Source organism: Canis lupus, chromosome 9 (genome assembly GCF_011100685.1).
Source record: "Canis lupus familiaris isolate Mischka breed German Shepherd chromosome 9, alternate assembly UU_Cfam_GSD_1.0, whole genome shotgun sequence".
Lineage (NCBI taxonomy): Eukaryota > Metazoa > Chordata > Mammalia > Carnivora > Canidae > Canis > Canis lupus.
This window is the reverse complement of record NC_049230.1, coordinates 40,799,689-40,821,582: the sequence shown is the minus strand read 5'-3', so window position 1 is coordinate 40,821,582 and position 21,894 is coordinate 40,799,689. Positions and strand designations below refer to the sequence as shown.

At 48.1% G+C, this 21,894-nt stretch overlaps 1 protein-coding gene and 1 long non-coding RNA gene across 10 annotated transcripts in view; one reads left to right on the top strand and one right to left on the bottom strand.

Moving 5' to 3' along the window:
* Positions 1-2,974: 2,974 nt before the first annotated feature.
* LOC119873323 lies at positions 2,975-7,923 on the bottom strand. Its single transcript, XR_005364691.1, has 3 exons — positions 7,504-7,923; positions 7,291-7,373; positions 2,975-4,560 (listed from the first exon to the last, which is right to left on the bottom strand). It is a non-coding gene; the product is annotated as an uncharacterized LOC119873323 (long non-coding RNA).
* ADAP2 (ArfGAP with dual PH domains 2) overlaps positions 4,954-21,894 on the top strand; it is a 44,017-nt gene continuing 27,076 nt past the window's right edge. For 3 of the 9 annotated variants that reach the window (XR_005364689.1, XM_038548168.1, XM_038548167.1), the window contains exons 1-6: positions 4,956-5,149; positions 6,021-6,151; positions 7,798-7,889; positions 11,186-11,265; positions 12,210-12,322; positions 19,216-19,362. Coding sequence is in view for 8 of the 9 variants with exons in the window: in XM_038548168.1 (XP_038404096.1) it covers positions 5,056-5,149; positions 6,021-6,151; positions 7,798-7,889; positions 11,186-11,265; positions 12,210-12,322; positions 19,216-19,362 (657 nt within the window). In the remaining variant the exon portion in view is untranslated. Of the gene's footprint in view, positions 5,150-6,019; positions 6,152-6,295; positions 6,414-7,330; positions 7,468-7,797; positions 7,890-11,185; positions 11,266-12,209; positions 12,323-19,215; positions 19,363-21,894 lie in introns of those variants that run through there. The other 6 variants (XM_038548170.1, XM_038548169.1, XM_038548172.1 and 3 more) reach the window with 6 other exon arrangements.

The window sequence follows — 21,894 nt, the reverse complement described above, 5'->3', positions numbered from 1 at the left end:
AAAAAGAGGATGGGGTAGAGGAGGAGGGGGCTGCAGTAATAGAGGGAAGCAGCTTGAGCAAGGCACAAGATCATAGAGTTGGGCAGCTGTGTGCTCAGAGGAGGTAGACAAAGCACATCGCAATCATGTTGTCACCCCAGGGCCTTTGTACTTGCTGGCCCCTTTTCCTGGGACACGCTTTTCTTAGGTGCTAACTTAGCTCAAACCCTTCCTTCAGATCTTTGCTCCAGTATCACTTACTCAGAGAGGGTTTCCTTGACCTTCCTATCAAAATAGGATCTTCCATCCTCCCCTATCCTCTTACTTATTGTTATTTTACAGCATTTATCACCCTGATAACATATTGTATATAGGTATATTTGTTTCTCTGTTCATGTTCTGTCTCTCCCACTTGAAGGTAAGCTGAACAAAGGCAGGAACTTTTGCTTGTTTATAGCTATATATTCCCAGTGCCCATAACAGTGCCTGGCACATAGTGTATGCCCCACAAATATTTAATGAGTGAAGGAGCAAACACTTTAGTAGCATTGCAGTGGGGAGTCCTTCTGGGCTCTTAGCTGCTTCCTATAGAAGATAAAGTAATATTGAATATACAAAGAAATAGGTTAACTTGGTCAGATTCTTTGGCTTGGTTGCTTGATTTTCTGCTGTTTCATATGCCTGCCTGTAATTTCTTTCAAAGGGAAAACATGTTCATGATCCCAAGACCTCTCACTTTACTGTTTATTATTTTTTACCCACATTCATTTCTTTATTTTGCAAATATTTTTCAAATCTCCACTACACAGCAGGCAGGTACTGGGATACAGCAGAGGATACAACTGACCTGACCCTGCCCTTATGAAGCTTAGGTGAGTAAGGGAGACCAGGAAATCAATGAGCAATTACAGGAGATTCGGGTGCTTGAAAATACTAGCGTTAAAGAGGGGAGAGGTTTTGGGCACAAAGATACTCATTACAGCTAAACAGCCAGATGAAAATTTAGGAAAAGTTTAATAAGGTCTTAAGGTCTGCTGGTAAAAAAAAAAAAAAAAAAAAAAAAAAAGGGACTGCTGGTAGAGCCGCGCCTGGGTGGCTTAGTTGGTTAGGTGGTTGGTTCTTGATGTCTTGATTTTGGCTTAGGTCATGATCTCAGGATTCTAGGATCGAGCCCCATGTCAGGCTGCGCACTTTTGGTGGAGGATTCTTTCTCTCTCTTTCTCCTCTGCCCCTGCCTCTCCTTGCACATGTGCACTCTCTCTCTCAGAAATAAATAAAATAAATCTTTTTTAAAAAGACTGGTGGTAGAACAATTAAAAGATAATATTAGGTTGACCTGCATGACATTACTATTTTTGTAAGTCAGCTTCATACTATCAACCTAATATATTGATAAAAGGGGCCCAAAGCTCCAGATTATGTATCATCCAGTATACATCATATCAGTTGTGTAACCTGGGACAAATGTACTTAAATTCTCTTCCAGGGCCTCAGTTGCTTCATCTGTAAAATGGGCATAAAACTAGTTCTATGTAAGGATTGTATTTAAGATTAAATGGAATAATGCTTGACATACAACAATCCCTGAATATATGGTGGTCATAATTGTGGTATTTCTTCCTTCTTTATTGCATTTTCCAAATTTCTTGTAATTATAGTTTAAAAAAAAAATCTAGGGATGCCTGGATGGCTCAGCAGTTGAGCTCAGGGTGTGATCCTGGAGTTCCAGGATCGAGTCCCACATCAGGCTCCCTATGAGGACCCTGCTTCTCCCTCTGCCTATGTCTCTACCTCTCTCTGTGTGTCTCTCATGAATAAATAAATAAAATCTTTTTAAAAATCTAGTAAACATAATTATTTAAAATTTCAAAGGACTCGTGATCTATTCCCCAAGGATCTTGAGCCAAGTCCAGGGCTGGGAATGTGGTTGAAAGCTTTCTTCCAGCCCCATGGTGGCTGGGCTCGGTTCAACAGACAGTGACCCTGAGAGCAGGGCTGGATGTTTGTGCTCTGAGGGATCCTGGGAGCTTTATTTACAGAGGACTCTCTGTCTAGGGCCTGAATTGCCCCCTCACCCCTGCAGCTGTTGCACTGATGGAGCCCATGAGAAGCCTGTCTCGGCCCACCCTGCCCCTCATAGCCTGGACCCTGATCCTGGTCACCATAGCCTTTGACCCAGTGCTTCTGCATAGGAACAGCCTCTGGTTCCTGAACACAGATCTGAACTGAATGCTGATTGTGTCCATTACCTATAAGTGGGCTATAGAGTTTCTGTTAGCGGCAATGAAAAGTTGTGCAAACGGGGCAGCTGGGCAGCTCAGGGGGTTAGGCCTCTACCTTCAGATCAGGTCAGGATTCCAGAGTCCCAGGATTGAGCCCCACATTGGCCTCCGGGCTTGGGGGTGTCTGCTTCTCCCTCTGTCCCTCCCCCTGCTCTTGCTCTCTGTCTCTCTGTCTCTCTCTCATAAATAAATAAAATCTTTTAAAAAGAAAAGAAAAAGTTGTGGAAACAGGTAGTGGTGATAGTGGCACAACATCATGCATGTAATTAATGCCGCTGAATTGTACACTTAAAAATGGTTAAAAGTGCCAATTTCACATTACAGAGATTTTACCATAGTTTTTTTAAGAAGTGGGAAAAAAAAAAACCCAGGAATGGGAGAGGGTGAAAGAGAGGGCAGGCTTGTCCTATGGGATTTAGTGGCCACCAGGAGACCTGGATTTAGACCCTTGTTCTGCCCATTTGGCTCTTTGAACTTAGTGTAACTTAACTCCTCTGAGGATAACATGCTGCCCTCACAGAGCAGTCATGACACTCAAATGTGATCAAATGTTGTGAAACTCTCTGTAAAATAATCAATAATTGTTAATTAGCATTGTCACCCTCTCATTCCCCAGAGAAAGAAAGAAACTCATTACAAACAAAATACAATAGTATCTTTTATTTCTTAAATATTTATTTATTTAGTCTCTGAGAATGCCTGAAATTCCACCTTGAGGCTTGGAATTCAGTAAATGGAAACCTCCAGAAATAAAACAGGAGGAGGACAAACTAAAGGAATCTCTCCATCTCTGGCTCCTCACCATGAAGGAGATCTAGTTTTGCTGGGGTTGGCTTTTGTGGGATCTCACAAAATGGTGAGACTCCTTGTGTCAGAGGAGAGCGGGACAAAGGTACATGAACTAGGAAGGCTGAGGGTTTCGCCCAGGCATTGGGCAGCAGCGAAATGATGTCCTTGCCCTGTCCCCTCATTGCCCCCTACGTCCTCCCTTCTTGCCTTCCTATCTTAAGTTGCCTTTCCCATCTGTCTCCTGGGAGATTTATTTCTGTCTCCTTTTTCATCTAAAACAGCGGAAATGAATCATCTTTCAGCCTATTTGGTAAACAAGCCCCATGCCCTCTGACCCCTCTGGGGCTCTCTCTGGTTCCTCTAGAGCTGCCTCTGGGCTAGGTCTCACCCCCCACAGTTGAGACTCTCCTGACTGATTATTTTTGGGAATGTCCCCCTCCTCCCAGGCCCAGAGGCTTGACCTCCTCCACCCTGTGGAAGATGGGAAATGACACACAGCATTCCAAATGATGATCCCACGAGCTGACCAGACGGGCAGGGAAAGGAAGGCAGCCCTGTGTTCTGAGGACTTTGTGTGCCATGCACGTCCTGGCACATCTCAACAACCCCATTAAATGGATCGTCCCTAATTCTCATTTTACAGGCGAGGAATATAAGGCTCAGAGAAGTGAAAGAATTTGCCCAAGGCCACGTAGCTAGTAAGTGGTGGAGTCAAGATTCAAAATCTGTATTCTTGGACTCATTCCATTATATCATGCTGCCCTATGTATTCACATGTACCTATGCATGCATGTTGAGTTGGGATACTGGTAGGTCAGCTTGAACTTCAACTGTAATCATCGGGATGGAAATCTAACATCCTTGTGCATAAAGCTATATGCATATGACAGATGGGTGTTTACCTACAGAGGGGAAGGCAAGTGTGTGCCATCTGTGCCTTACCAGACACCCGGAGATCCCAGAGAAAGGGGTCAAGGAGGGACAAGGATGGTGGGGGGAGACCCTAGATTCAAGACTATCAAAGCCCTGGCCACACCTGACAGTGATGGAACTTAACAGATAAAAGTGCCTGGTGAAGTCCACATTGGTGAAACGACACTTCCCCGTGAACAGTCATGCAACTGTTTATTGGACTTCTAAAAATGGGCAGGTGCTGGGTTTCTAGGGTTGTGTGGGATACAGAAATAAAGCTACTGATGTGAACTATTCAGCGTGGCCCTGTGCGTGCTGGAGGTGGGAGAGGAGTTAACATAAATATATAAATAACTGTGATGCAATGTAGATAGAAAGTGCTCGGGGCCGAAGGGAGGGACGGATCCCATAACAGGGTTCCAGCAGGACCAGAAGCCGGAGAGATTGCTCGAGGCTGGGTATCAAGGAGCGTTTCCTCGGAGTTAGCACTGGAATCTCTCTAAGTAGATGCAAGCGATACATCAGTAGAACGCTTTCACGGGTTAGAGCGTGTCTAATCTTCCAAGGAGCCCAGAGACACAGACATGTCCTTCTTCGCCTGTTACAGAGGTGGAAACCGAGGCTAGAGAAGCTGACTGGGTGGCCCACAGTCCCGCAGCTGGCAGGTGCCTGGCAGGGGTCTGCTCCGGGCCCGGCGCTCGGCTCCCTCCGGGTGTGGCCGGCCTGGCCCGCCTGAGCCCGGGCGGAGAGGCTGGAGCCGCGGCACAGGGGCCGAGGGGGCGGGGCGGGAGGCCGAGGGGGCGGGGCGGGAGGCCGAGGGGCGGGGCGGGAGGCCGAGGGGGCGGGGCGGGAGGCCGAGGGGGCGGGGCGGGAGGCCGAGGGGGCGGGGCGGGAAGGCCGAGGGGGCGGGGCGGGAGGCCGAGGGGGCGGGGCGGGAGGCCCGAGGCCCGAGGGGCGGGGCTGGCAGCGGCGCGGGCGCGCGGGAGGCCGCGGAGCTGCTTCCCTCTCCACCTGCCGAGCGAGCTCCGCGCCATGGGCCGCTGCAGGCTGGGGGGCGGCGGAGCCGAGCCCCGCTGAGCCCGCCGGGCCGGCCATGGGCGACCGCGAGCGCAACAAGAAGCGGCTGCTGGAACTGCTGCAGGCGGCGGGCACCGGCAACGCGCACTGCGCCGACTGCGGAGCGGCGGGTAAGGGTGCGGCGTCCGGGAGCAGGACCCTCTGCCGGCCAACCCCCTCTCCTTCTAGACTCGGTCCCGTCCCGGGTGGCCGCTGGCTCCGGGCATGACCCCTCTGACACCTTCGCACCCGGGCCCCAGCCCACCCATACCACGAATCTCCGCCCCGCGCGCTCGGCTGCCGCGCCCCCCGCACCCAGGCCCGCTGACCTCCGCACTCTGGACCCCGACAGGGGCCCCGGACCCGGGTGCCCTGGCCATCGCGTTCACCTTCCCCGCCGGACACCCCACGCACTCGGTCCTCGGTCTCTGACATCTTTGCTCCGGACCCAGCCACCTCTCACGCCCATGTACCCAAACATCCCGCACACCCAGGGGTCCCGGACCCCGGGCGTCTGAAGGTCCAGTGGCCCCTTTCCTGCCCCCGGCGCCCCGGGGTCCTCCCAGGTTCCCGCTCCGCAGCGCGCGGACCCTGCCGCCGCCGCCGCCGCCGCCGCCCAGGGGCCCTACGGCCGACTTCTCCACCTGCCGCTCCCCGGCCGGCCGCCCCAGTGTCGGCCCCTTCCTCCGCACTCTCCTCTCGGTTCCCCGGAGTCCTGTCACTTCGCTTCGCCCTCGCCGCAGCCTCTCGGCCCCATCCCTAGACTCCTTCCAGGATCATCCCGGTGGGCTGACCATGCTGGTATCTTAGTTCACCCAAGGTGGGGGGGCCGAGAGGAAAGGGTTCCTAGCGTGGGCAGCGCTGGGCATGGCCCAGGAATCCTAAGGCCAAGCCCTGCTTCTCCCAGCACCACCACCACCACCCCCGCCCCGCAGCCAGCCCAGCCCTGGTCCCGGTGCCTAGCTCTCCATCCAACTACCCTTGCGCCCTCTCGCCCCGCAGATCCCGACTGGGCCTCCTACAAGCTGGGTATTTTCATCTGTCTCAACTGCTCCGGCGTCCACCGCAACTTCCCAGACATCAGCAAAGTTAAATCCGTGAGACTTGACTTCTGGGACGACAGTACTGTGGAGGTAGGAAGGGAGCGGGGGGTGGCGGAGGGAGGCACTGGTAGCCTTGGAACAGCAGAGCGGGGGTGGGGGGTGGGGTGGGGTGGGGGTGGAGTTGGGGGGTGGGATGGAGGTGGGGGGTGGAGGCGGTGGGCAGGCCCTAGGGTACCGGCGTGGGGGGGATGGAGCATTCTCCAGGGGAAGAAACAGTGAAACGGTTCCAGAGAGAAGCAGTAACTAGCAAGAGAAAGCACTGCCTTTTAGACCCCCTGCTTAGCCAGAGACGGTGAGTGCAAGGCCCTGAGCCGGTTATTTCCCTGTTTAAATGTCTGTGTTCTAAGGATACCACTACCCCTTGACAGGGCTGCTCTAAGGATTAAATGTAAGCTCCTGCTTCCGGGTCTATAGTCCCGGTTCCAGCCCACCCCCTAGCCAGGAAGGGCACAGTTTTTCTTTCCTGACCTATAGAGATGGAGGACACTTTCAGCTTGGATGGTAATACCATTTTGGCCACAAAACCTTCAGAGAGCAAGCTGTTCTAAATTGTGCTGGTTGGCTGAGGATTTCGAGGACTATTGGAGAAGTAGACCCGTGTTTACTGAGTGCCCACTCTGTGCCTGGCACTGTGCTAGATGCTTATTTGTTGGACGCATTACTGTAAGCCTACTGTGTGCTGGGTATTAGGAAAGCACAATGAATAAGATACAGTCTCTGCCCACGTGGAGCTTACATTCTAGTGCAGGAGAAAGACAAGAAACCAGTAAACCAGCACATAGACCTGAAGATTGTAACCTTCCTTGTAACCCTCCTGTTATTATACTTTTTTCATTTTTGCAGTTCTAATCCCTGAACCTCAGGGGGTTAAGTAGTGCCCAAGGGTCACTGAGTAAGTGGCACAGCTGGAATGTCAAACCTGCTCTGTTGGGATCCAGAGCCCATTCAAATCCTGTGTCACAGTCTGGAGTCCCTGGGGATTGGGGGAGAATGGGGTTCACTCTGCTCAAAGGATGTATATTAAAAACCTGATGTTTCTTCCCACATGTGCCCTCACCCCAGATATGCCACCCGTTACTGAGTGCCAGCTGTTGGCCAAGGCCAACTTTGGCATATCTGCCTCTGGGTGTGTCAGGTGTCCCAGGGCCCCAGTGATCATCCTGACCTACCTACTCCATGGGGCCAGCTCCAACTTCTTCTGTCCTCCAGCTATGTCTATCTCCTGCACGTAGCTGCTGGTGGTCCTGGCCATCTGTGGAGAGAGAGGGTGGGAGAAAGAACATGAGCTTTGGAGTTAGGTCTGAGTTCAAGTCCCAGCTCCTCACTTGCTAGCTGTGTCACCTTGGGTAAGTCACCTAACCTCTCTGAGCCCATTTCCTTACCTCTAATATGGGGATGATAGTATTAAAATGGTCTAGGGAATCGAATGAATCCACTAGGGTAAAAACCATAGAGTGCTCTGCCCATGTGAGCCACGGTTGTAGTGCCTCATTGTTCCAGGCTGTGGCTTCCCAGCAGCATGTATGACCAAGCCCAATAGGATGCATCAAACTCCAGGAGCATTTCCTGACTCAGCCTAGGAGCCAATGGGAAGAGTGGCCTTCTGGGTAGACAGTGGTTTCATTTCACATTTTTTTCAAGTTCTAATATTACCCCAAGTTGCTCTTGTCTTACAGTTTATGAGCCACAATGGGAACCTCCGTGTGAAGGCCAAGTATGAAGCCAGAGTCCCTGCTTTCTACTATGTCCCCCAAGCCAACGACTGCCTGTGAGTGGGTGATTTCTTGGTCTCACTTCCCTGATCCCTGCTCCATCTCTAGTACCTTTGTGTGTGGTGGTCTTTTCCATGGACCTGGTGGATCCAGGAAAACATTTGGTACTATTGTGGAGAACACAGAGACCTGGCCTCATTCCCTCTCTACCTTTATTGGTTGGTTTATCACTTCCCCTCTCTGTGACTCAGTTTCCACAGCTGTGAAATGGGGCATTTTCTCTATGATGGGCCCTTTGTCTCTGATGTTCTCATAGCCTACTCATAGTGGCTAATTTGATAGAGAAGAGGAACACTGTTTTTTGGGGGGGAGGGGGTTTGGTAGAATGGGTGTGTTTCGGCTACTTCCTACAGAATGTCTTGAACTCAGCATAGCTCCAAAGCAGCTATCTGGCCTCAGATGCCTACATAATCACCATAAAAATAATAGTAACCAGGGATCCCTGGGTGGTGCAGCGGTTTGGCGCCTGCCTTTGGCCCAGGGCGCAATCCTGGAGACCCAGGATCGAATCCCACATCGGGCTCCCGGTCCATGGAGCCTGCTTCTCCCTCTGCCTGTGTCTCTGCCTCTCTCTCTCTCTCTGTGTGTGACTATCACAAATAAATAAAAATTAAAAAAAAAAATAATAGTAACCACTAATATTTATTGAACTTTACCTATACACCAGGCTCTGTGCTAAATGCTTGTGTGCGGTAATTTGTTTAATTCTCTCAACGATTCTGAGATAGCACTGCCATGGTCTCTATAGTATAGTGACATACCTGAGGTTCATAGAGACAGAACTGGGACTGACTAGCCCATCTGACACCAGGGCCTGGTGTTGGGTACCAGGGCACTGGGGAAATCTAATATAAGGAGGGAAGCTGGGAAGCAGCAGGAGGTTTCATGTCCCCTGGATATGAGGGGTCAGTGTGACCCTGGTACCTAGTGACCCCAACTTTCTTAGGACTGTCTGAGCCTTAACCTTCCTCCTGGGGACTCAGCCTCACTGCCAGGGCTGTTAGATAGCATTCTGCCTCCACCCATACAAATGGGAAGAAGGTACCCTCTGGGCAGACACAGCCTCATAGCGGGTATGGCTTGCAGGAAGCAGGCTGCATTTCAGCCACCATTGTCTGCTAGCCTCAGCAGGAAGCTTTTGGACAGTGCACAAACTATACAACTCTACCTAGTACCCTGCCATTTCCCAGTAGTTAAACAACTGAGAGGCTACTGATACAGCATGGAGTAGCAGGGGAGCTGCAGCTTTCTACTCAGAAGACTCCAGTATTGTTTCCTGACTCTACCACTATTTACCTGTGAGAAGGTGGACAAGTTACCAAACTTCTCTGAATCGTGGCATCCTCATCTCTGGAAATGTAGGTAATGATGCCTATATCATGGCATGGTGGTAGAGATTAAATGAGATACTTTATGTAAAATGTCTTACAGGCCACCCAACAGGCTAGTTTTAAATCCATTTCTCAGTGTCACCTTCAGAATGCTGCCTGGTTCGTGGCCCAGGCGGAGGGATGTGCCAGGCTTAACTCGAGAGGGTCTGGCTCACCTTGCCTCACTGCTGCTACTCAGTGGTTGGCTGCAAGGAGAAAGGAATAGGAATTTGGTGAATATCTACTATGTGTTAGGCTTTCTGCCAGCACTACAGCCACTACTTGTCATGATTCCAACCACAGCCCTGCACCTTATCCCCTTTTAGTGGAACACCAATGGTCTTCTCCCTATAATTCTGGAAGTCCTCTAAATTCCCCACCTCCAGGACCAGGACTGGGGCCTCAGTCTCCACTCCCTCTCCCAGCTCTGATCCTGTGGCTCAGGGTTTCACAGAAGGCTTGGTGACTCTCCGCAGTGAGCTGGGAGTGAGGGCTGTGAGAGTGAGAATTGCCTTAGGTAGGACTCCTGATTGTAAGTAACAGAAAACCAGTTTAAACCAGCTTAGGCAGGAGTGGGATTTTATTGATTCTGGGGATCAAACCGTAGGAGGGACAGAGATAGAGCCACCCTCAGGAAGGACAAGCCAGGGACTCAAATGCTATTTGGCCTCTCTCACTCTCTGTCTGGTTCTCATTCCTGCCCCTTTCTGTCGGCCAGGCTTCTTTCATACAGCTGGGAGCAAGGCTACTTCCAGGTCCCTGGCTCCAGATCACCAGCTCCAGCTCCCAGCTTGATGGTGAGAGGGCTTCCAATCCTTTGCCCTCTCAGCTTTACTCCTTTTACTCCACACAGCCTGGGGCAGAGCTCTGATTAGCGAGTTCAGGCCCAGTGCCCACTTCTGGGTCTTTCCCTGTGGGTCTGAAGTAAGGTCACGGAAATTTTGGAGCATTTACCTGGAAAAGGCAAGAGGGAACCAAACAATTGAAATAAGTTTTCTGGGCAGCCCCAGTGGCCCAGCGGTTTAGCGCCACTTGCAGCCCGGTTGTGATCCTGGAGACCCGGGATCTAGTCCCACATCAGACTCCCTACATGGAGCCTGCTTCTCCCTCTGCCTGTGTCTCTCTCTCTCTCTCTCTCTCTCTGTGTGTGTGTGTGTGTCTATGAGTAAATAAATAAAATGTTTTAAAAAAAAGAAAAGTTTTCTACACGGGGTCACGGATGACAATATTTGCTTCGTCTAACATTAAACTCCTACTATATGCTGATCGTGGTACTAGGCCCTTTTGTATATATTTAAACTCCACAACAACCCTGAGGGGAAGGTAGGTATAGTATTATTGAACTATTCCCCCAAGGTCAGAGGAGTTAAGGAACTTGTGTTGGTCACACAGTGGATAAATAGTAGAAGAGGACCAGGTCTCAGGTGGTTGGACCCCAAGATCATGGCTCTGTCCAGTGTAGCATGCCCAGAATTTATGGGCAAGCCACAGGAAGAGGCTCATGGACTCCCTTAGCTTCAACTTATGATCATGCAGTGGGAGGGGGACTGTAGATAGTCCAGAGGAGCTGGTTGACTTAGAGGGCTGGGCTGGGGTTGGAGTAGCCCAGTGTTTTTTATATAGCCCCTTGGGGGGAATATTTTCCCCAAGGACACCCTGGCAATATCTGAAGACATTTTGGGGTGTCATAACTAGGGAGGGGGTACTACTGGCATCTAGAGGATAGAGGCCAGAGATGCTGCTAAACATTCTTCAGAACACAGGATTCTTCCCCTCACCACAACAAAGAATTAGCCCCAGATGTAAGGTACTGAGGCTGAGCAGCCCTGGGTGGTCTGAGCAGGCAGCTGCTGTGATGTGCCACTCTGTGTGAAGAGGATGCATCAGACAGCAGTTGACCAAAGGTTCTTTCTTTTTTTCAGAGTGTTAAAGGAACAGTGGATTCGAGCTAAGTATGAAAGACAGGAATTTATGGCCGATGGGAAAACCATGTCATCCCCAGGTAAAGTTATTTCCATCATCTTGTGAAGTCTGTGTTCTAATGAATTCTAGACAATGAAGTGCCTGGCTACTGGAACAGGGCCCAGTTCAGACAGTATCTGCCGACCTCGCTCTGGCCACAGAGGCCAAGATGTGGGTTCCTCTGTGTCTGAAACAGCAACACGTCAGCTGGTAGAGTTTTATGGTCTGAGTGGTCAAGAAGCATTTTTATCTCAGGTCCCTGCAGGGCCACACATGCATGTAGAGTCTTAGTATAGAATTGCAGAAAGACTCACCCACCAGGCAGAACCTTTAGAAAAGAGGCACCCCTGCTCTTGTGAGTATGGCTCCTGGTGTGCATAAGACTTGGCAAGGTGCATGGGGAGGATTTCAGCCTCCCTTCACACCTTTGTGTGGGGCACAAGCTCATTGCTGGCCCTTGACCTGGGGTCATTTCTGCCCAGCTGCTCTGAGTCCAAGCTGACATTGACCCAGAGAACAAAGCATACAAAACCACCATGAGGACCAGCGGCAGCCAGAGCTCAGCGTTCTGAGCTACCCGTAGCTCACAGTATTCTTCAGCTAGCAGGTACCTAGAGGTCACTCATTAGTCCACCCTCTGGAGAGTTTCATTAGGCCAATGTTGACATGATGTTGGGCAGACCATATGGGCATCTTTCAGAATCATCCAGTTTCTCAGGACTTAGCCTCCTTAAGAGTTTACTCTATCTTATGAAACAGCCAAAGAAGGAAGTTAGGGAGGGCCCAACTGAAATCATAAGACATTGCAAATTTGGCCCCAGACAAAGTCCGAACGTGCTGCAGCTGACATGGCAAAGTTATATTTTAGATATTTTAGCCCTGGGCGGAGCGTGCATTCTACCCTCAAGACCCTATGAGGTTTGAGAACTGCTTGTTCATATTAAGGATGTGAGTGTTCCCTCTGTCTCGTCCTTGGTGGCTAAGGTAACCGAGAAGGGTTCCTGTGGAAGCGAGGGAGGGACAATGCTCAGTTCCTGAGGAGGAAGTTTGTCCTGCTGGCAAGAGAAGGCCTCCTGAAGTACTATACGAAAGAAGAGGTAAGAGCCCCAACCAGCAAGGGGTCCCTCCCTGAGCACTGGCTCTCACCCAACTCAGGTCACATTTGAATCAGTGGTGCTGTGTCTTCTGGATAATCTTGGCCACTGAGCGTTCAGCACTGCATTGTTACTTTTCCATGGCTATGTGATCAGTCCAGTCCACAGAAAACACACCTTCTCTTCACCTAGAATCAGCTTGGATGTGTCCACAATAAAGTCTTGGATGACTCCTTGGGTTTACCGCATTTATGAATGCACTCAAGAAATTTATTCAGCACCTGCTGTATACTAGATATTCCCATAGGCACTGGAGCTACAGCAATAAATAAAACGAAGCTCCCATTCTCATGGGGCTTTCATTCTAGAGGAAGGAGACAGATGGTAACCAAAATGTACATCAAAATATGATATATGAGGTAGTAGTAAGTTCTGTGAAGAGAAATAAAAGTGGGTGAAGAGTGAGAGGATGATGGGGCTGATATCATTCAGGGCTTAGGGAAGGCCCCTCTGATGACATTGGAGCAGAGAAATGAATAAAAGTGAGCAAGTCAGGGTCACCTGTGCAGCTCAGTCGGTTAAGTGCATCTGGCTCTAGGTTTCTGCTCAGGTCATGATCTCGGGGTCATGAGATTGAGCCCCGTGTCAGGGTCCGTGCTCAGGGTGGGAGTCTGCTTGGGTTTTTCTCTCTCTCTCCCTCTGCCCCTCTCCACTTTCTCTCTTTTTTTATTATTTTTAAAATATTTTATTTATTTATTCATGAGAGACACAGAGAGAGGAAGATATATATAGAGAAGCATCTCCCTGTGGGGAGTCCGATGTGGGACTCAATCTCAGGACCTCAGGATCACGACCTGAGCCAAAGGCAGCCACTCAACCATTGAGCCACCCAGGTGCCCTCTCTCTGTTTCTCAAATAAATAAATAAAATCTTAAAAAAAAAAAAAGTGAGCAAGTTATGTGCGTATGTGAGGGCAGAGTAGAAGCAGTAGAGGGAACATGATGTGCATAAACCCTGAACATGGTCTTGGCACACCTGTGTGCCAGTTAGAAAATGACCCCTCTGAGATGGTGTAGCCCTGGGGCCCAGGTCAGATAAGCGGAAGCCTAGATTGCAGTTCTTGTCTCAGCCAGGGACTTTTTGTTAGTGCACAAACTATTTGCCCATAAGCCACAGCCCTGGCCTGAACTGGTTGGTGGGTCAAGGAAGCCAAAGTGACCTGTACAGAGGGAGCAAAGAAAAGGATGGAAGGAGATGAACTCACATGGGTAAGGACTTTGTAGGGCCTAAGAAGACTCAATATTGTTGTTTTTTTTTTTAACAGTTTTATCAAGATATAAATTCACAGAGGTGCCTGGGTGGCTTAAGTGTGGGACTTGTGACCTCAGCTCAGGTCTTGATCTCAGGGTCATGGGACCAAGCCCTGTGTCCAGCCCATATTGCATCACATCAGGCTCCTCACACAATGGAAAGCCTGCTCCAGATTCTCTCCCCCTCTCTCCCTCTGTTCCTCTCCCACGTTTGCACTTTCTCTCTTTCTCTAAAATAAATAAATACAAATTTTAAAAAAGATATAAATTCACATACCATACAATTCACCCATTTAAAGCATACAACTAATGGCTTTTAATATATTCACAGAATTGTGCAACTGTCAACACAATTTTAGAACATTTTCATAACCCCCAAAAGAAATCTCACACCCATTAGCCCTATCTTGGTGTACCCTATGGTGGGTACACCATAACCCCCAGCCCCAGGAGACCAATGATCTACTTTCTGTCTCTGTATTTATAGACACCTCAAGTATATATATGGACTATGTGGTGTTTAGTAACAGAACTCTTTCATTTCACATGTGTGTTCAAGGTTCATTTATGTAGCATGTATTGTACTTATTTTTATTGCCAAGTATTGGTCCATTGTGTGGATATTTCATCTTTTCACTAGCTGATAGACATTTGAGTTATTTCCACTTTCTGGTAAGTATGAATAATGCTCCTATGAACATTGGTGCACAAGTTTTCATGTGGACATGTTTCCATTCTTCTTGGGGATATAGCTAGGAGTGGAATTGCTGGGTCGGGTGGTAACTGTCTTTACTCTGTCACACTTTTCCAAAGTCCCTGCACCATTTTATGTCTCCATCAGCAATGAGTGAAGGTTCCAATTGCTTCACATCTTCACCAACACTTGCTGTCATCTGTCTTTTTTTTTTAAGATTTTTATTTACTTTATTTGAGAGAGAGAGCGAGCATGAATGAGGAGAGGGGCAGAGGGAGAAGCAGACTTCCCACTGACCCCCCCCCCCCCGCCCCGCCAACACAGGGGTCAATCCTAGGATCCCGGGATCATGACCTGAGCTGAAGGCAGATGCTCAACCGCTGAGCCACTCAGGCACCTCGTCATCTATCTTTTTGATTATAACCATTTTGGGGGATATGAGTTAATATCTGGTTGTGATTCTGGTTTGCATTTCCTTGATGGGTATTGATATTGAGCATTTTTTCATGTGCTTATTGGCCATTTATTTATCTTCTTTAGAAAAATGTCTGTTCAGATCCATTTCTAATATTTTAATTAGTTTAGTTGGCTTTTTATTACTGAGTTTTTATAGTTCTTTATGTATTGTAGGTATAAGGCCATATTGGATACATGATTTACAAAAAAATGTAGGCTTTTTGGATTTTACTCTGAGGTGAGAAGCCACAGGACAGTATTGAGCAGAAAAATAATACAATTTGATTTAAGCTCTTTACATTTTGGGAATATAAGTCTTGTGATGGATGAACATTTCATGGGGACAGTTTCTTCTGTACTCTTATTCCTACTTGCATCAGGGACCATTATGATATGGCTCTTTTATTTATTTTAAAAAGATTTTACTTTTAAGTAATCTGTACACCCAACATGGGGCTCAAACCCACAAATCCAAGATCATGAGTCATGCTTTAGCAAAGCCCCGGTGGCTCAGCGGTTTAGTGCCGCCTTTGGCCCAGGGTGTGATCCTGGAGACCCAGGATCGGGTCCTGCGTCGGGCTCCCTGCATGGAGCCTGCTTCTCCCTCTGCCTGTGTGTGTCTCTCATTCTCTCTCTCTCACATGAATAAATAAATAAAATATTTTAAAAAAGAGTCATTCTTTACTGACTGAACTGGCCAAGTGTCCAATTTAAATTTTTTTTAATTTTTTTATTTTATTATTTATGATAGTCACAGAGAGAGAGAGAAAGAGAGAGAGAGAGAGAGGCAGAGACATAGGCAGAGGGAGAAGCAGGCTCCATGCACCAGGAACCCGATGTGGGATTCGATCCTGGGTCTCCAGGATCGCGCCCTGGGCCAAAGGCAGGCGCCAAACCGCTGCGCCACCCAGGGATCCCTAAATTTTTTTTAAAGACGCACTCTGGCTGCTTCTGGGGTCAGGGTGGGGCAGAGAGGGAACAAGAGTGGAAGGAGAGAAAGCAGTTAGGAAGCCATTGCAATAATGTGAGGAATCAGGGTGCCTGAGTGGCTCAGTCAGTAGATCATATGACTCTTGATCTCAGTGTTGTGAGTTTGAACCCCACATTGGGCATAGAGTTACTTCAAAGAAATAAAAATAGTTAATTAAAAAAATAATCAATTGAGGAATAATGGTGGATTAGATGAAATGGTGGTGAAAGAGATAGTTAGAGGTGATCAGATTTTGGAAGTGGAACCCACAAGATTTACTGACAGATTGGCCATGGGATATGAGAGTAAGAAGCATCAAGGCTAGTTCCCAGCTTTTTGCCCTATGTAACTAGAAGGACAGATTTGCCATTTACTGAAAAGGCAAAAACTTAGCCCTCTGAAGGGATGATCAAGAGCCCTTTTTGGTTTGAGATGCTTATTAGTCATCTAGGTGGAGACACTGAGAAGGAAGTTGGATATATGAGCTTGGAGGTCTGGGGAGAGTTTGGAGGTGGAGTCCTCAGCATTGCAATGGGTTTAACGATGGGACTGGCTGGAATCGCCTGGGCAGGGAATGTGGGTAAATGAGAAAAGATTTTTTTGTTTTGTTTTGTTTGTATCCCACATGTGTTTATTGGTATAGTTTCCCACTCCTCTTTTTTCAGGGTGCTTTTAGTGATGCTTCTGTCAGAGGGAGCATCCTTCTATAAGCCTTGCCCTTCCTCCTGTAGACTGGCAAAGGACTGTGGTGCAGCCAACACACAAAACTACCTTTCGTGCATGGTTAAGGATGGTGGTGATTTTTTTGTAGCATCCTGGGCACTTCTCGGCCACGAAGTAGGGGTTGGGACTCTGCACCAGGTGCTGCTTCTTGTGCTTCCTCTTCTGAGGATGGTTGGATGAGGTCCTTCACAAGGAGCATGTTCTTGTGGGGAGGTGGTCACCCAAAAAGGAGCGAAAGCAGAAATCCTAGGACTGTGTACTTTAGTTGCTTCTTGCTGAATGAGAAACCATCATAAAGCTTAGTGGCTTAAAACATCAGTTTATTATTTCTCTCAATCTTGAGGGTCAGGAATTTGGGCAGGCCTTGGCTGTTGCAATGTACTCCATGGGGCATCAGTCAGGTCATTCACCCTGCTGCATTGAGCTGGTGGTTGGGCTGGGCGAGAAGGCCCAGGAAGCTTTCATGTATATGTCTGGTGCCTTGGTTACTCCAGGTAGTCGCTGTTTGTCCACGTGGTTGTTCCTTATTCAGGAGTCTGCGTTGAGCTTCTTTGCAGTGTGGCAGTTGGCCTCCCCTAAGTAAAGGGGTAGGCTACTCAGCCTCTTAAACCCGAGGCCAGGAACTAACTTCTGTTGATCAAAGCAACTCAAGCAGCCAGCGCTGATTCAAGAGGAGGGCATATAGATGACCCTCTCCTCCCTTTGTGGGGTACAATGGTGTGTGTATACCGGGAGGGCCAGAATCAGTGAGGGCCATCTTTGGAGATTATTTACCACACTGAGCTCCAAGACATTGCAGTATTTAGAAGGCAGAAAAATGAGAAGTCTCCAGCAGAGAATGTGAAGGAGTAGCCAAAAAATCAGAAAAGGACAAGCTTTGAGCACATCAGCTATCACCTGACTCCATTTCCTATATGTAGACCTTTTTTTTTTTTTTTTTTTTTTTTTTTAATTTCCCCTGTTGGGCAATCTCCCTGACAGTCAGGAAAATGCAAATTAAAGCCATGTGAGATATACTACATACTCACCAGAATAACTGAAATTAAAAAGACTGACAATTCCATGTAAAGGGTGTGGAGAAACTGAAACTCTCATACGTTGCTGGTGGAATTGTAAAATGACACAACTACTTGGGAAAACCATTTTGCAGTTTTTAATAATGGTAGATATACACTTAACCATATAACCCAGCCATTCCACGCCTAGGTATTTACTGAAGAGGAACAAAGACAAATGTCCACAAAAATATTTGTATGCAAGTGTTCATATATGCTTTTTTAAAATTATTTATTTATTTATGATAGTCACACACAGAGAGAGAGAGGCAGAGACACAGGCAGAGGGAGAAGCAGGCTCCATGCACCGGGAGCCCGATGTGGGATTCGATCCCGGGTCTCCAGGATCGCGCCCTGGGCCAAAGGCAGGCGCCAAACCGCTGAGCCACCCAGGGATCCCCCAAGCTGTACTTTTAAAATGAGTTTCATTTATTATTTATAAATTATACCTCAACAGGGATGCCTGGGTGGCTCAGCGGTTTGGCGCCTGCCTTTGGCCCAGGGCGCAATCCTGGAATCCCGGGATCCAGTCCCACGTTGGGCTCCCGGCATGGAGCCTGCTTCTCCCTCTGCCTGTATCTCTGCCTCTCTCTCTCTCTCTCTCTCTCTCTCATGAATAAATAAAATCTTTAAAAAAAATTATACCTCAACAAAGTTGATTGAATGAAAATTAATAATGATATCCAATTTCATACCCATCATATTGGCAAAAAATTTAAATCTGCCAGTCAGATGTTGGTGAGGACATAGGGGAAGCGGAACTCCTCTATGATTGTGTTATTCACTTATGTTGTTTAGTAGTTAGAATTGAAGTAAATATTGGTACAACCGATGTGGAGAGCCATAGAGCAGAATAATTTGCTGGCCCTCTATAGTTCTTTTTTAACCTAGGCCCCATGCCCACTGTGGGGCTTGAACTCATGACCCTAAGATTAAGAATCGCATGTTCTACCAACTGAGCCAGCCAGGCGTGCCCCAAGGAACTGAAGTTTTATTTTTATTTAATTTTAGTTTTAATTTAAAGAGCCACATGTGGTTAATGGCTGCCACAGGTCTAGAAGGTTTGTGCCATTTTTCTCTGTTATCAATTACAAAGAAAACACTCTTTTCCCTTCCTTGCTGAGTATTGGTTAGTGCTTAACCTGTGTTCCAGACCCCTGCCAACAGAAAAGAGTGCGGGAGGGAGCTCCCCAAGGGCCCCATACCTGCTTTTATCTGTTTTATTTTATTTGTTTGGCTTCCATAGATAATATACTTCAGAAAAAGTCCTGTGGCTTAAAGTTGGTTTTTTTTTTTTTTTGGAAGATTTTTCTATTTTCATTCACTCATGAGAGGCACAAAGAGAGAGGCAGAGACATAGGCAGAGGGAGAAGCAGGCTCTCTGTGGGGAGCCTGATGCAGGACTTCATCCCAGGACCTCAGGATCTCACCCTGAGCCGAAGGCAGATGCTCAACCACTGAGCTACCCAGGTGCCCCTGTGGCTTAAAGTTTTGAAAAGTTCTCAGTTAAGGCCTTTCTAGGCCCCATCCCAGCTCCAAGAAGCCAATCCGCAGGAGAGCAGAATATCTGTGCATCTCGATATTACAACAGGGACGTATAAAAGCCCTGAAGAGTTAGCAGTTGGTTATTGGTTTGTATTAAGGCCTTGGTGAAGGTGGCGAGAAGTCACCTGCCTCCTCTCTTTCAGGGTAAAGGCCCCAAAGCTGTCATCAGCATCAAGGACTTGAATGCTACCTTCGAAACAGAGAAGATAGGGAACCCCCATGGTCTGCAGATCACCTACAGGAGAGAGGGCCACATCAGAAACCTCTTCGTGTACCATGAGAGTGGGAAGGTGAGATGACCAGCATGGCCACCCTGGCCCCCAGCCCGCACTCCGAGATTCTGCAGGCCTGGCTTGCTAGCTCCCTGGTTCAGCTGCTGCTTGGGATTTGCTGCTGCTGTTTGCCTCATCTCTCATCATTTTCCAATCTGAGAGAGCCATACAACATAGCAGCAGGGAGTGAGAGCAGGGAGAGAAACCTGGCAGGCACCATGGATGTGTCTGGATAGTGAGCAGCCACTAAGGGGACTCCAGTTAGCAGGAAGGGCCGTGCCCAGGGGTGACAAACCCAGGTAGGGCAGAGATTCTGAACATGGGAGCAGGGGAGAAGGGAAGATCCTGCAGCCCTGAACTCCAGGGCCTTGCTTCTCACATGTGGTCTTGTACCCACAGTATTAGGATCACCTGGGAGCTTGCTAGGAACAGTCTCAGTCAGACCCACCTGAACCTACTGAATTAGAGACTCCATTTTCACAGGATCTCCAGGTGACCATTAAGCACATTAAAGTTTAAGAAATTGGCTCTGCCAGAGAAGAGCAAGCCAATAGTATATGTCCAGGAGAATAAGCTTGGTCAGAATGTGTGGAATCTCATGACTGGACAAGGGGCATGGATGCCATGTGGAGGTGCAGAGAGGTAGAGGTGAGGGCAGACATTTAGTGAGTGCCTATTGATTCTGTGCCAGGCATTGTTCTTGGCAATCACCACACATCTTTTTTTTTTTTTTTTTTTTTTTTAAGATTTTATTTATTTGGGGGAGAGAGAGAGAACAAGTTGGGAAGAGGCAGAGGGAGAGGGACAAGCAGACTCCATGCTGAATGCAGAGCCCGATGTGGAGCTCAAACCCACAACCCTGGGATTATGACCTGAGCTGAAATCAGTAGTTAGATGCTTCATGGATTGAGCCACCCAGGAGCCCCATTCTATATAATTTCTTATTCCTCAAAACAGTCCAGGAGATGTTTTAACCCTATGTTACTGAGCCTTGGGCACATTACATAACTTGTTCAGGGTCACCCAGACTACAGTTCCTGAGTCCTACACCTATTTACCACCCCATGTGCCTCTGCTGGAGGGACAATCCTTGGCAGCAGGAGCCAGGAACCTGAGGCAGGGACTAGATCTTCCCAAGGGGTGCTAGCCCTGGGATGCTTTCCTCATAGTCTGGGCAGAGTTCCTGGTGGTGGAGTCTGAAGAATAGGGGTTTGGAGTCAGAAACTGGAGCCCTGGTTCTTCCACTCTGGGCTGAGTTACTTGGCCAAGTCCCTTCCCCTCCTCCATCTGCTTGGTTATGGATTTGAACACCTACCCCCCAGAGGGGTTTTGAGGGTTGAATGACCATGAACCATGAATGTCAAAGAATTTCATTACTGTGAAGTACATTTCTTTTTTTTTTTTCTTTAAGATTTTATTTATTTGAGAGAAAGATGGTGAGAAAGAGCACCACTAGGGGGGCAGAGAAGGGAGAAGCAGTATCGCCACTGAGCAGGGAGCTCGAGGCTTGGCTTGATCCCAGCACCATGGGATCATGACCTGAACTGAAGGCAGATGCTTAACCGAATGAGCCACCCACATGCCCCTACAGTGAAGTGCATTTCAAACATTAACCTCTGCTAATTATTTGCTCATGATTGTAGCAGTTGTAAAGGGTAAAATCTTATGGGCAATTTCACATCTGTATCACTTACTCATTCACTCTATTTTTTTTTTTAAGATTTTATTTACTGGGGGGTGGGTGAGGGGCAGAGGGACAAACAGACCCACCTGTGGAATGCAGAGCCCGCCAGGGGCTGGATCACAGGACCCTGAGTTCGTGACCTGAGCTGAAATCAGACACTTAATCAACTGAGCCACGCAGGCACCCCATTCAGTGACTCTTTTGATTAATCCTTATTGTGCTTCTGCAATGTTCGAAGTACTGCCCTGAGTTCTAGAGAGTGTGATAATGAATAGTTAGAGCCATGGATGGGCCTCAAGCATCCCAGAGTCTGGGGAGGGAGTCAGAAATTGGGAAATGGGCATTGTTGATACTGTGTGATGGGGTGTCAGTCATGCTGGGGACACATAGGAGACATGTCAGTGGCCTAGTCTGGGCTGGCGTGGGTAGAGGGCAATCAGAGGAAAGACTTTCTATTTAAAAATTATGTGAATATGTTGAAAAAGTGGACACTCAAACCAGCTTAAAGGGGGTATGAATGGAAAATATACAAGTGTTTTTTTGTTTTTTTTTTTTTAAGAGCAACAGATATGACTGGGTCTCCTGAGAGATTAGTCAGGAACTCTGTGTGTCTGTGTGTGTGTGTATGTGAGAGAGAGAGAGAGAGAGAGAGAGAGAGAGAGAGAGAGAGCAGGAAAGGACTCTCACAGGAATACATTATCCTATAGCACCAGAAGTACAAGTAAATGTCATATTTATTTCTCTAAATTCAAGGACCCCCATTCCCCAAAGTGGCAAGAAATCTAATATCCATCATCTTTCTTGACTTCCTCACTTAGTTCCACCATAATCTTGGGACTGGGAGACACAGAGGAGATTCCCGGTTC